Consider the following 14,062-nt stretch of genomic DNA (forward strand, 5'->3'; position numbering starts at 1 on the left):
GTAAAGATTTACAGCCTTGGAAACCCTGTACAGGGTCGCTATGGGTCGGAACCGACTCGACGGCACAAAACAACAACAACAATAGCAAACTAGTCGGTCAAGAATTTTGATAAATGAACCTTACCATTTTTGATGAAACTTCTTTCTGTTACAATTTTGATAGGTAGTATGCTACTGTTTAAAATACAATACATTTTAAGTAGGAGTTTTTTTTTATCTTGTTTACTGTGCTGCATAACTCCAGTGAGCATCATTTGCAAGACTACACTGTGCATAGTGTATCCTCCTCTCAGAAGTTGTATTCTATGTGAATGATACCTTCTTACATGTTCAGTCACACAGCAAGTGGCCCTGGTTGTTAATCGGGAATAGAGGCTCTTATAAGTTGTTTATTTTATGTGCCAGCATTTTGTGTTTTATTATGGTCCTCAAGAATTACACGTTTATAGCCTGGTTTATGTCATGAATTTAGCAGAAATGCATTTCTGTTTTGTGATAAAAGTGTAAAATGTGATATGATATAACGTGTATAAAATTAATCTTGATATCATAGATGCATATATATAATAATTATATCAGTCTTGGAATCATTTTTATATACTTACATACATTTATCAAGAGTAAAATACTACCCCAAGAAGAAACCAGGCAGTTTGAAAATTCAATAATTGTATTAGATAATGTATTATCTATTATGGTGCCTCAAGTTTACTTGATATTGCTTTTCTATCCAAAGTGGGACCATACAAAAAAGGTATACAGAACTCTAAGGATGGTATTGGTTAGTTTTGCCCTCTAGCTAAGTCATCTCAAGCATCTCAAGCAGAGACAGAAGATCCCAGGACCATCAAAAAGAAAAAGCTTGAGTGAAGCATGAGACCCCTACCTAGAGAACCAGCCATGGGAGAGGTGAAGACAGAGGCAGTGGCATGGAGAGACAGAGCAACTTTGAGCTGTAGGCCTGTGGACTGAATAAAGCTGAGTACCTACAGGCAAGAGAGTGCCTTGCAGAATGCGCATTCACAGACAGGCGAAAAGAACTTTATAACACTTGCCTGGGAAGGCAAAGTCCATGAGACCACATGACTGAGAGAAGGAAGACAAAAGTAAGGCGTGCCTGCAGTATAGCAGACAAGAAGTGTTCCTGACTGGAGAACTGCTGTGTCCTGAGTTGGGTTTAATCCTGAATTGTACCCTGTTCACTTCCCTAATAAACCCCATGATCATGAGTATTGTTATGCGTTCTGTGTGACCATTGCAATGGATTATCAAACCCAGATGTGAAGCAGAGAGTGTTGTGGGAGGGATGGTTGCTGTCAGAATAGGGTCAAGAAGGTTATAGGGTGGGAGCATGTCTGACCTCTGCTTCATAGGAATTAGCCTTGGGCTGATTTTGAGTTTGATTCTCTTTCCCACTTGGGAAGCCAGAGGGAGTCAGACATGGTCCCCACATGGTTTTAACATCTGTCATCACCACCTCCAGTTGCTGCTGAAGTGTCCAAATCATGGAGATGGAACTATGCTCCATAGGGTTTTCAGTGACTGTTTTTTGGGAAGTAGATCACCAGGTCTTTCTTCCAAGGCACCTCTTGATGAACTCGAACTGTCAACCATTTGGTTAGTAATCAAGTGCATTAACTGTCTGCACAATTTAGGGACTCCACAGTATCTATAAGCAATTCCATTTCTTCTGCTTCAATCATTAATTATACCTTTTATGTATATGTGACTTCATATTTATGGATTTTCTCCCTTTGAGAAGTACAGGTCCTTTCTGATGCCTTCATATTCCATTAAGAATCTTTCATAGTGTTAGATGGATTGCGGAGCCTAAACTGCTCATCTTGCCAACTGTTCTAGATTGCTACACTGTGTTGTTTGAAGGTGATATGAGTTTCCCTGGGTCCTGACTCAAACTTGAGACTATTTATTAATAACAGATTTATTGAGCATTTGCTATGTCTCAGGCACTATTGTACATACATTGAACTCATAAGTCTATGAGAGTAAGTACTGCGGTTATCCACACCTTGATGACAGGCTCAGAGAGTTTAAGTCATTTCCTAAAATGATACTAGCTATCAGTGAAGGAGTTGGGATTTGAATCCAGGCAGTCTGGCCCCAGCGCATAGTTCCCACATTACACTGCTTTAACCACATTATGTTGATGCACATAAAATTCTCATTTTGTGAGTCAGCCACAGCTAGCAATTTCTTATGATTCAGCATGAACTATTTCCAAATTCTGTCCTTCAGATCAATCTCGTAAATTGATCACCTTCTATGATCCTGGCACAGGAATGGAAAATAACCAAGAAATAAAGTAAATGGGCAATATCTCTGGAGGAATTTATACTTTTCTTAAGATAGACTGGAATAAGCATGCACATAAAACCCTTTGAAATGAGTACCAGTCATTGTGCAGAAGGCGTCTAAGATTTTCTTTTGGAATTTTTATTCCAGAAAGTGTGGTACCTTTGGGCTCAGTGGACAGATAGATATAGAGCCTCCACTCTTTGACTAGTCCTTGGGGCATTCTGGTTGCACACGGGTGAAAACACCTCCATCCTGGTTCCTATGCCGAGTTCACACCTGAACCACTCCAGTGCTGTAGTTACTTGCAAAATTGAAGAGGTTGGTTTTGAAACTGAAGAGTATATCATAAGCAATGGTCAGGTTTGGTTGCCTTTTAAAAATCTAACTTGTAAAATTAAGTTTATTAAGTAAACTTAATCTTAAAAATGAAGTATGTAGAACAATTCTAATATGGTGGCCTACTTATGTTTGATTAGTTATCCAGTAGAGAGTTCCATTATCCCTGACAGTTGCTTTTGTTGAGGAAGACTTTTCCATTCATTTGTATGAAATCACTTAAAATATTTTCCATTTTACCTTCACTTAAACATATTCTGTTTTTCTTGATTCCATTCAATAAAAGCTTTGTAGCAAGAGTGGCAATTTAACTCCACCTAATTTACATTTCTCTTTTTCTTGGCTTTGTAATCTTTTTCCAGTCTTGATGTGGATCCATACGATAAGCACTCAACCTCAAGGTCAGTTTGAACTGCAAGGTCAGCGGTTCAAACTCAGCAGCCGCTCATTGTAAACCCTATACAGGGTTGCTATGAGTTGGAACCGGCTACATGGCACTCAACAACAACATAGGTACTAATAGTCATAAAGTCTATCAGAAAACTAGAATTCATACTAAATGTATGAATACCTTTGTTTGAACCCTGTTCAACTGCCATGTGGTGAGACATTGAAACTTGACAAAATTACTAGGATTCTGAAAGTCACGAATCAGCCACATGCTCTCCATTCATTTACATGATTGCTTATGTTTGTGTGTTTTAGGTGTTCCAACTCCAAGCCAAGAAATCCTGCGGCACACATTGAACACTCTGGTACGGGAGAGGAAAATCTATCCTACTCCAGATGGGTATTTCATCGTGACCCCACAGACTTATTTCATAACTCCTTCCCTCATAAGAACTAACAGTAAATGGTACCATTTGGATGAGAGGATACCTGACAGGTCTCAGTGTACCTCTCCACAACCCGGAACCATAACACCCTCTGCCTCAGGCTGTGTCAGGGAAAGGACATTGCCCAGAAACCACTGCGACTCTTGCCATTGCTGTAGAGAAGACATGCATAGCATGCATGCATCAACTCTGCAGAGGAAATCCGCCAAGGACTGCAAAGACCCTTATTGCCCTCCTTCACTATGCCAGGTGCCACCCACTGAAAAGAGCAAAAGTACTGTAAATTTTTCTTATAAAACAGAAACTCTATCAAAGCCTAAAGATAGCGAAAAGCAGTCAAAAAAATTTGGCCTGAAGTTATTCCGGCTAAGTTTTAAAAAGGACAAGACCAAACAATTGGCCAATTTTTCTGCCCAGTTTCCTCCTGAAGAGTGGCCCCTGAGAGATGAAGACACACCAACAACTATCCCGAGGGAAGTGGAAATGGAAATTATTAGGCGTATTAACCCAGACTTGACCGTGGAAAATGTCATGAGGCACACTGCACTAATGAAGAAACTTGAAGAAGAAAAAGCTCATAGGAGTAAAGCTGGCTCTTCTGCCCATCACAGTGGACGAAGTAAAAAGAGTCGGACTCATCGAAAGTCCCATGGAAAATCTCGGTCACACAGCAAGACGCGAGTGTCTAAAGGAGACCCTTCGGATGGTTCTCATCTGGATATCCCAGGAGAACGAGAGTATGACTTTTGTGATCCTCTTACCAGGGCGCCCAGAGAGGGCTGCTTCATCATTGAACACAAAGGAGATAACTTTATCATGCACAGCAACACAAATGTGATTGAGTCCCATTTCCCCATGACGCCAGAATGGGATGTATCTGGAGAACTGGCCAAAAGAAGAACTGAGATGCCTTTTCCTGAACCTTCTAGGGGAAGCTCCCATTCTAAAGTGCATCGAAGTCACAGCCATACCCAGGACCGAAGGTCCAGGAATGAGAGATCCAACAAAGCCAAGGAGAGATCCAGATCAATGGATAACTCCAAAGGCCCTCTGGGTGCTTCTTCGCTAGGGACACCTGAAGACATGGCTGAAGGCTGTAGCCAAGACGACCAAACTCCCAGCCAGTCCTACATCGACGACAGTACATTAAGGCCTGCACAGACTGCCAATCATCAAAGGGCTCACCTTTCATCCACAGGTTACAAAGAGGTGTGTATTCCAGAAATAGTCAGTGGCAGCAAGGAACCTCCCAGTGCTTGTGGCCTTTTGGAGCAAGGCAAACCACTAGAGAGTCTGCCATCTTTTGGGGAACTCAACTCTTGCCCAACGAAAACAGCCCCCGACGACTATTTCCAGTGTAACACCTCCAGTGAAACAGTGCTCACGGCACCATCGCCTCTGGGGAAGAATAAAGAAGACCATGACACACTCACCCTGGTGGAAGGCGTGAAGAAGCTGCCTTTGTCTGACAGGCAGACCCCCCATTCCTCCAGGGAGCCAGTAGGACATAAAGAGGAGTCACCAAAGGGGCCTGGTGGGGGCCCTGCAGCTTCGGGGTCAGTGGCTGAAGGCATCGCCAATGGACGCCTCATCCAGCACCACAGCGCCGAGCCCAGCAGTCTGGACAAGAGGAAAGAAATATTCAGCAAAGACACACTGTTCAAACCTCTTCACAGCACCTTGTCTGTAAACAGCTATCACAAATCGAGCCTGTCCCTCCTCAAATCTCACCCGAAGACACCTGCCGATACACTGCCAGGCCGATGTGAGAAACTCGAGCCATCTCTGGGACCCTCGGCCACACAGGCCATGCCAGCTTCCCAGCGCCAGCAGGAGTCGGGGGGCAACCAGGAGGCCTCTTTTGACTATTACAACGTCTCTGATGACGATGACTCTGAGGAGGGGGCAAACAAAAACACCGAGGAGGAGAAAAATAGAGATGACGTCGGTACCATGCAGTGGCTCCTAGAGAGGGAGAAGGAGAGGGACTTGCAGAGGAAATTTGAAAAGAACCTTACCCTCCTGGCCCCAAAAGAAACAGACAGCAGCAGCAACCAGAGAGCCACCCACTCGGCACGGCTCGACAGCATGGACAGCAGCAGCATCACTGTGGACAGCGGATTCAACTCCCCACGGTAGGGACATTGTAGAAACAGGGTCTCTGCATGCCTACATGCACATGGGGCCTGGCCTTAGCAAGGTCATTTGGGAAGTTTCTGTTGTCACTTTCTCAGTGCTGTGCAGGAGGGTTACACTTCGTGTGAGTTGCATTGTTAACAACCTGTTTCTGACTTCTTTTTCAGGAATTGAAACAAAATGTTTCTGCAGCTGTAGAGATCACCAATCTGGACTGGTGGGTTGGCTCCTTTCCTCAACACTCACATCAGTCTGATCAAAGACCACTGTTTCCCAGTATTTGTCCCCCAAACGTTCTTATTTCCACCAGGCTCAGATGAAACCCAACCCAACCCAAACCAAACCAAACCAAACTAGTTTCTGTGGAGGTGACTCCATATATGTAAGAGTAGAACTCTGCTCAATGGCTGACTTTTTAAAAGCAGATCACCAGGACTTTTTTCCTGATGCTCCTCTGGTTGGACTCCAACCACCAACCTCTTGGTTCGTAGCTGAGCATGTTAATGGATTCTACTACCCAGGAACTCCATGCTCCAATGGAAAGGGGTTCTTTAAGTCCTTCAAAAATAGCCAATTTTGAGGAGAGTGAATAGTCACTGGAATGTAAGGATTAGAGGTAGATTGATTGATGCAGGGATGGGGGACCCTCTAGCCAGGATGTAATAGGCAATCTCCAAAGCTTTTCTGTGGCCCTAGAAGCTTGTTGCCACTTTAATAGCTACTTTTCATGCAGCTTGCCTTCTTGCTCATCTTCCTCTCACTACTTGCATGTCTACAGATGAATGTTCTGTTGACAGAAAGGTTAAGAAGCAGTGCTCTGTCAGACCAAAGCATGTGCCCGCACTTTTCTTTCTCCTGCAGAACTGATACAATTCTTCTCAGAATCAGAATCCTTTCTTTTTAGTGAAATAAAAACAATTGCCGCCAAGTCAACTATGAGTCAAAGACACACGCCATGTGTGTCAGAATAGAACTGAGTGCTCTTTAGCATTTTCAGTGGCTGATATTTTTGGAAGTAGATGGTCAGGCTTTTCTTTGAAGGTACTTCTGGGTGGATTTGAATCTCCAACCTTTTGGTTAGCAGTCAACCATGTTACAACCATTTGCAACCCCTAGGAACTCCTTTTTAATAAATGGTGGTAATCCAGCAAAGCACTGACAGTTGAGAGTATGTAATGACAAATGTTCATGTCCAAAGAACGAAAGTTGTTCAGGGGTTGAGAAAGCAAACTAATCGATGCAGCTTTCTTTCTTCACCTCAAAGAGCAACTGGGGACCTTAGTCCCCTTCTAAATTCTACTCCAGATTGGTGACTCTGGGATGCAGAAATAACTGTTCACATTTTTCTTCAGCTGTGATTCCCAAGACTTCACAATATTTATCATTTTAACAGCTACTCAAATAGAATGTTGTATTTGATATATCTTAATTATTAAGACGGAAAATCAGTTCTGTTGTGATCATTGTACTATGTCTCTGATAATTTGGGGACAGAGCATCGCAAAACTCAGGATTGGAAATCCTTAATCTGTTTGTCTAACATTACTCACTGCCTTCAAGTTTATTCTGATTTAGAGCAACCCTATCGGACAGAGCAGAGCTGTCACTTAGGGTTTCCAAGGCTGTCATCTTTACTGAAGATGACTGTCACATTTTTCTCCCTCAGAGTAACAGGTGGGTTCGAACCACCAACTTTTTAGGTGGTAGTCAAGTGCTTAACCACTTCACCACGAAGGCTCCTCTGGCACAGTATTAGCCATTGCCATTGAGTTTGATTCTTCCTCATTAGCATTGTTGTTGTTAAGTGCAGTCTGACGCATTAACTACAGTGCCATACCAGGACTCCGTCTCATACCATTGGTGGTGGTGGTGCTTATGTGCTGTGGAGTCGGTTCCGACTCATAGCAGCCCTGTACAGGGTTTCTGAGGCTGTAAATCTTTACGGGAGCAGAAAACCTCATATTTCTCCCGCGGAGCAGCTGGTAGTTTCAAACTGCTGACCTTAAGGTTCGCAGCCCGATTCATAACCACTGTGCTACCAGAGCTCCTTTCTCATAGCATTAGGCCTTTGCTATTTCTTAGGAACTTGTTCCTGATTAATGTTACTATATATAAATTTTTTTTTTCCCCCTGCCAAGTTAACGCTTATGAGGGAGTAAAACGTTTTAAGCAGATCACAGAGATAGTATCTGATTAAAGTGGGTAGATTCCCAGGGGCCCAAATCTCCTCTGCCCATCCATCCCTTGAAAGCCTTACAAGACCTCAGGAAACCACAACACTCACTTGGAAAACTACTGGCTTGTTAATGACTTTTCTAAGAAATACTTTTCAGCGAAGTGTTTTTCTATCCTAAATCAAATATGTATTTTTCTTTATCTTTTCCTTTCTCTTGTCCTACTCTAACTTTTCTTTCCTCTTTAATTCCTAGTAGTGGATACCAGATGAGCATAACTGAAGGTCTATAATCTATGGTAAAATTTCAGAACCACCACTCCACTGCCTGCTCCTCTGTGTTCTGTTGTTTCATATTATACAGACTCTATCTGCCTAATGCTTTTTCACACCACAGTTTCAAAGCCTTCATGTTGCTCTCTTGGCCCCTGGATTTCCACAAAGAGAAAGCAGCAGTGCTGTAGAGATGGTTGCTGAGAAGTTGAGTAGTTTTAACTCAAAACTACCACTTCTTTTTTGGGTAAATAAGTAGAAATATTCAGGAAAGAGTTGTGTCAGTGTCCCTACAAAATGCATTTTATTTGCTCCAAATTTGGGGTGTTTTAATACAGAATTTATGATTGGGGTTACTTCTTGAAGTGACAGTCAGTTTATTCTTATTACTTTAATAATGTATGGAGTTAAATGTCTTGTCGTAGTGAAGGTATCGATTGTTCTAAGGAGACAACCTTCATATGATACCATGTCTCTGCCGTGTATTACTGGATGGAATTTTTTTTTCTACAGAAATAGTAGAGATCACCCATAAATAGTATGCAGTCAACAAGTCATAAAGTTTTCTCCTTCACATTGTATTATTCTTTGGTTAGAAGCCAGCCGACAAACTTATTTTCTGTGCACCCCAATAAATAAACTGTTTTTCATAGGTTGCTTTTGTACCATATGAAAATATTCTACGAAGTGGGGTGTTTTGAGATACAGGGAGTTTCACTTCCCAACATGAAAGACTGTTTTAGGAAAATAACGTTATCTTGCTAATACCTCTCCATTGCTGTGAGACATTCCTTAAATGGGCCATTTATTCAGATCTTTCGATAAATAGATATGGAGCAACTTACCCAAACAAAATAAGAGAAAGACAGCAACAGCGGCACAGAGATTCACTCTGAACACTTAAGAACTCAGTGCTGGCTCAGAAGTCATGGTCAGCCACATCTCCAAAATCCCATAGCCCCCTTTGTAGAGGGCTAAAGGCTATTGTAGCATAGTGGTTACAAATCGGGCTGTGAACTGCAAGGTCAGCAGTTCGAAACTGCCAGCTGTTCCGCTGGAGGAAGATGAGGCTTTCTGCTCCCGTAAAGATTTACAGCCTTGGAAACCCTGTTCAGGGTCGCTATGGGTCGGACCGACTCTATGGCACTTAACAACAACAAAGGCTATTAAGAAGACGGAAAGACAGGAACTTGAACTATTGTTCAATCTATCTAATGTAAAGAAAAGAATGAAACATCCTGGCATTTCAGTCTGCAATCCAAACCTCAGGCCTAAAATGGGTTGATAATTTGAAAATCAAAGAATCAAAGGCTGCCAGGGATGTAGCTGCTTAAAATACTTCCTGAATATGTGCTGTAGAAGTGTGATGCCAAGGGAAGCATACGTATGTAGAAGGATGAACCACGGAGCTGTTGGCCTCAGTTCTTCTATCAATAAAGTCCTGATAGCCTCAACTCTGCTCTAAAATATAAAGTAACAACTTTCAAATGTGAGAGATATTTCTACTTCTAACATTTCCGTCTCCTTTAACTTTTATTTTAATCATCATATTCAGAGTACTCACTATTCATGCTACTGACTCTACTCCTTTTTAGAGCAATAATGAATTCTTTTTACTGGAGAAAGTGGAGCATTGCACTTATGTGGAAGTGCTAATTTATTTGCTATAGTCTAGGATGGTCAAAGTCATCTTACAGCAGAGACACTTCCCAAATTAGATGATCTATTTCAATACAAGTGTGTGCTTACAATCCTTGGCCCAGTACCTAACACATAGCAGGTGGTAACTCAGTAAATGTTAATACCATGATTCAAAAGCTGGATTGAAAATGGGTCTTTTGGACCTTAAAACACATTTTCCCATAGAAAAGATGCCATTATAGATTATCATGCTAATTTACAGTGGTTACTTAATTCATTTATACCAAATGTACAGGAGAAATAATCTATATTTTTCTAGTTTTTGCAATATGCAAATTCTTCACCTGTTTTTATTTATTATTGACAATCATCCTGTGAGTACGTTAATACAACTATAATGATCTCCATTTTAAAGATGAGAATTTCAAGTACTGTAAAGCCATGATTAAAAATGAAACTGAAGAAATGTGTCATAAAATCTCATTGGCTGTCCTCCACCTGACTCTATGACTCAGTTGTAGCCCTGCCAAGTCACTGATGAATTTTCTTGGGGAAGGTGGCTTGTCAGGTAAGTAGTTAAATCTAGTAGTTTTCATCATTTTTGTGATGAAGTTCTGGAGTATCCTCTAGGTGTACCATATTTAGCATAAGCATTAAAAGAGAATTTGATATGTCTATAAATGTAGAGGGACCCTGCTTCTGAAGGTCCCCTCTGTATTAATGAAAGGATCCGTTATCTTTTAAGCGGTCAGTGAACAACCTTTGTTTTAAGCAATTAATTCTTGGCTCCTTGGAGAGAAGCAAGCTCAGGCAACAGGATATTAAGATAAAATAAGCCCAAATTACCAAGTTAGCGTAGGAAGGAAGGAGAGGAAGTCTTCACTGTAGTAGTTGGGTCAGCAGGTTGAAATCGGTTACAGGGACCTAATATCATAGAACATGTTATAAACCCTGAATCTACTCAGCGAGGTAGATGTTTTGAGCATAAATATGGCTTCTTCAATCTCTGTGTAAGCTGATACATTTCTTGTTATCATTTTAGGGACCTTGAAGGTGAATGAAATTCATTCAGCGTCCCTCAATCAGGCCAAATAATCTTTTTTCTGCTTTTGCCCTGTACATTTGAAATGTTAAATGTTTTAAATCTCCTGGAACAAAGAAAATAAATTTAAATATATCTAACTTAGAGAAATCAAGATAATGAAGCTTTCACTTCACGTCTATTCCATAAGAATCCTTTAAGAAAAGGACTATTGATTCCAAAGTAGGAGAATGAGTCTAAGCTTCCTAAATGAATGGAGAAAAACTCAGGTTCTTTATCTGCTACAATGTACTTTAAAGTGTTCTAATTTGAAACAGAGGATGAAGTGTTTAAAAAGAATGCTATTCTCATCAGTGTTGCAGATTAGCTAGTCACAGTGGTATTCTTGAAGTCCACCAAAGTCAAAATCTGTTAATCAAGAATGAAAACAGAATCATTGAGATAAAAGTATTGAGCTTATGTAGAAGCTATGCCAATGAATTTCCAGTGTGAGATAAAGCCATTATATATATACATAGACATTTATGAGGTATTCATTTTTGAAACTAATGTGATGACTCTGTATCACATACAGTTTTGGAGTAGTAGCCATGAATGTGAAAAGATGGAGGGCAACATTTCAAAGTACATTTGGCTGTGTATAAACTCTTTCTTCATTTAACGTGCTGCTTGCTCTTAACAGGTCTTAAGAAAACTTGTGCAGGCTGTGTTGAAGGAACATATGTGAATAATCAGGTTGAGATAGCATATTGATATGACATTATGAACCAACAGAGGAAACCCATTAACTACATCATTGGCTCTATCTCTGGGGCTCCATATGTAATTATTTATGTTAAAAACAAAACAAAACCTTTTTGCTTTTTTAGTACTCGAGAAAGCCTGGCTTCCAACACATCCAGCATTGTTGAAAGCAACCGACGGCAGAACCCTGCTTTGAGTCCGGCCCATGGTGGAGCTGGCCCAGCCTTCAGTTTCCGAGCAAGTACGGACCCCCCAACAAACGAAGTTGAGAAATTACAGAAACCTTCCAACTGCTTGCAAGCTTCTGTTACTAGTGTGTGATAGTCATTCTGCCTCAGATCTTCTGTCTCGTTAGATACAGCAAAGTTTACGACACTGGGACTGATGTTTACATCTTTGGAAAGACAAGCATCTCAACCACAGTTTTTGTGTTTACTTAAACTGTGCTGCTAAGTAGGCTAGGGCAAAAACAAAGCAAAACAAAACAAAACAAAAAACCACAAAAATCTTTATTTCAGAGTATTGCTTTTCACATTTATGGCTCTGTAGCAACCGAATAGCTGTAGAGGTGATATGTATACTTTTGCTTCACTAACTGTAACTGAGCACACATAGGAAAGTCTAGACACTGTAAGTGTAATATGCATTTTCAATGTCATGCAATTGCCAATTCCATTTTAAAATGCCACAGATGCGTGTTGCTCCCAGTCTGTGGTGAAAGGGTTCCACAGAACTGATCCTTGACACTTCCCAAAAGTAAAAACAAAAACAAAAAAACGAAGCCACCATAAAATGTAAAACACAAGGGTCCACATTGAGGGAAACCAATGCCAAACTGACCAGAAGGGACCCCAGCCCTTTGTGTGTGAATTGTTTTTGCACCAGTCATTTTCACTGTGAGTTTTTGTGACACTATTTTGCAGGAGCCCATGGAAGCGTGTCAGAAGGGGTCATGACTGAAATACTGGGAGTGTTTATTCTTAGGGTTTTGTTTTCAAGTGTAACAACAGGTGCTTGTCTGATTTTTAACCTTCCAAAATCACAAACAGGAATATAGGCCTTTGAAACTCAAGTGGACAAAGGAAGGGAATTCCTAACAGGGCTGGGCCACAGTACCAAATGATGGAAGAGGTAATGTGAACTTTTAAAAGGTATTCATCAAGTATTTCAGGAAGATCATTTCTTCCTTGTGATACTTATGATGATCCTATCTTACTATAATAGATAACAATAATTAGTTTGTTTAAAAGAAAAATGTTCTTTGTGATACAAATGAAGAGTATGGCCTGCGGATGTTATTCTTTCTAATGGAAGGACATAAATCTATTTTAAGTAGTTTTAAATAGAATGCCTAAATTAGGCTGTGGGAGGTCATTTTTAGTGGTTATAGAAAAGAGCAAATTTAGGGAGAGTTGAACGTCAGGCCTTTTATTCCTGCAAAGATATAGAGAAAACTTAAAATACTTTTGGATTAGAAATACACATTTGCCCATGTCATTAACAACAGAATGGGCTCATTCTGCAAGTGTGGTATAATCATAATTTGTACTCCCCTAAAATTGATCACAGTATCAATTATGCATACATGAACTATGCCAGAGTAATGTTTACAGACAATTTGTACCAATTTCAAGAGGCATTTTTAGGTGGATGTATCATTATTAGCTCAACTTATTTCAAGATAGTTTGTTAACATTGTGCTTTTGTTTCCAACCTCATGTTGGATACAAAGACAACTCCTAGCAGCAAAGGGTTTCAGCCTTATAGGAAAGAGACATCGCAGAGTTCCCAAGTTTTATTTTATAAGGACAATGGAACAAATCTGTAGGGAATGAAAAGATTTTTGCAAAAGGGTTATATATGACACTAGGGAATGGTCTGACTTGAAGTTTTATTTAGAGTCACATGATATTTGGAGCCACATACCATAAAATATATATCCAAAACTAAATATAAAATATTTCAGTAATTGGCATAACATTTGTGAAACACTTCTGCTTCGGTATTAAATTTAATTACTAGAAATCTGTTTAAGAATGCAGTCACATATGTAGTTGGATATGATTTTTGGATTTTTATTTAAAAATTGGAAGACTTCTTGAAACGTTTGGATACACCATTGTGCTTTTTCAGATATTTGGAAGTTGCCCATAGTCAAATTGGATTCCTCAATTTTAGCATATCTGTTTTTTGTTTGTTTGTTATTTTTGTGCTTACAGCAAACTGAAGCACATTTCTTAGTACACTCCCACCCCATTTAAATGTTCAAGTCACTGGGTTTCAGTCTCATGCCTTATTTCCTCCATGGCATGCCTTGATTGCTCAGAAATGCATTGTCTGTCTCATTGCTTCAGTATGTCCAGAAGGAAGGACAGTGTATCTAATAGACTCCAGAGTCTCTTTCTTAAGCGAATGGTATACCATACGGTAACAAAATTTTTCTGTCCAAATTCATGTTTGCAAAAACCTGCTCTCAAGTTTTTATCATCCTGTTAGTTCACAAATAATATAACCACTGAAACAATACATCAAGCCTCTAGTTGATCCTCTGAAAGTAGCCATGAT

General features: G+C 40.3%; 1 protein-coding gene across 1 annotated transcript in view; it reads left to right on the forward strand.

The window, feature by feature from the left end:
• STOX2 (storkhead box 2) overlaps positions 1-12,271 on the forward strand; it is a 139,288-nt gene extending 127,017 nt beyond the window's left edge. Inside the window, exons 3-4 of the mRNA XM_006834427.1 lie at positions 3,358-5,623; positions 11,623-12,271. Coding sequence (XP_006834490.1) covers positions 3,358-5,623; positions 11,623-11,818 — 2,462 coding nt within the window. The 3' untranslated portion in view covers positions 11,819-12,271. The remainder of the gene's footprint in view (positions 1-3,357; positions 5,624-11,622) is intronic.
• The last annotated feature ends 1,791 nt before the right edge of the window (positions 12,272-14,062 follow it).

The sequence above is a fragment of the Chrysochloris asiatica genome, unplaced genomic scaffold, assembly GCF_000296735.1.
Source record: "Chrysochloris asiatica unplaced genomic scaffold, ChrAsi1.0 scaffold00011, whole genome shotgun sequence".
Classification (NCBI taxonomy): Eukaryota; Metazoa; Chordata; class Mammalia; order Afrosoricida; family Chrysochloridae; genus Chrysochloris; species Chrysochloris asiatica.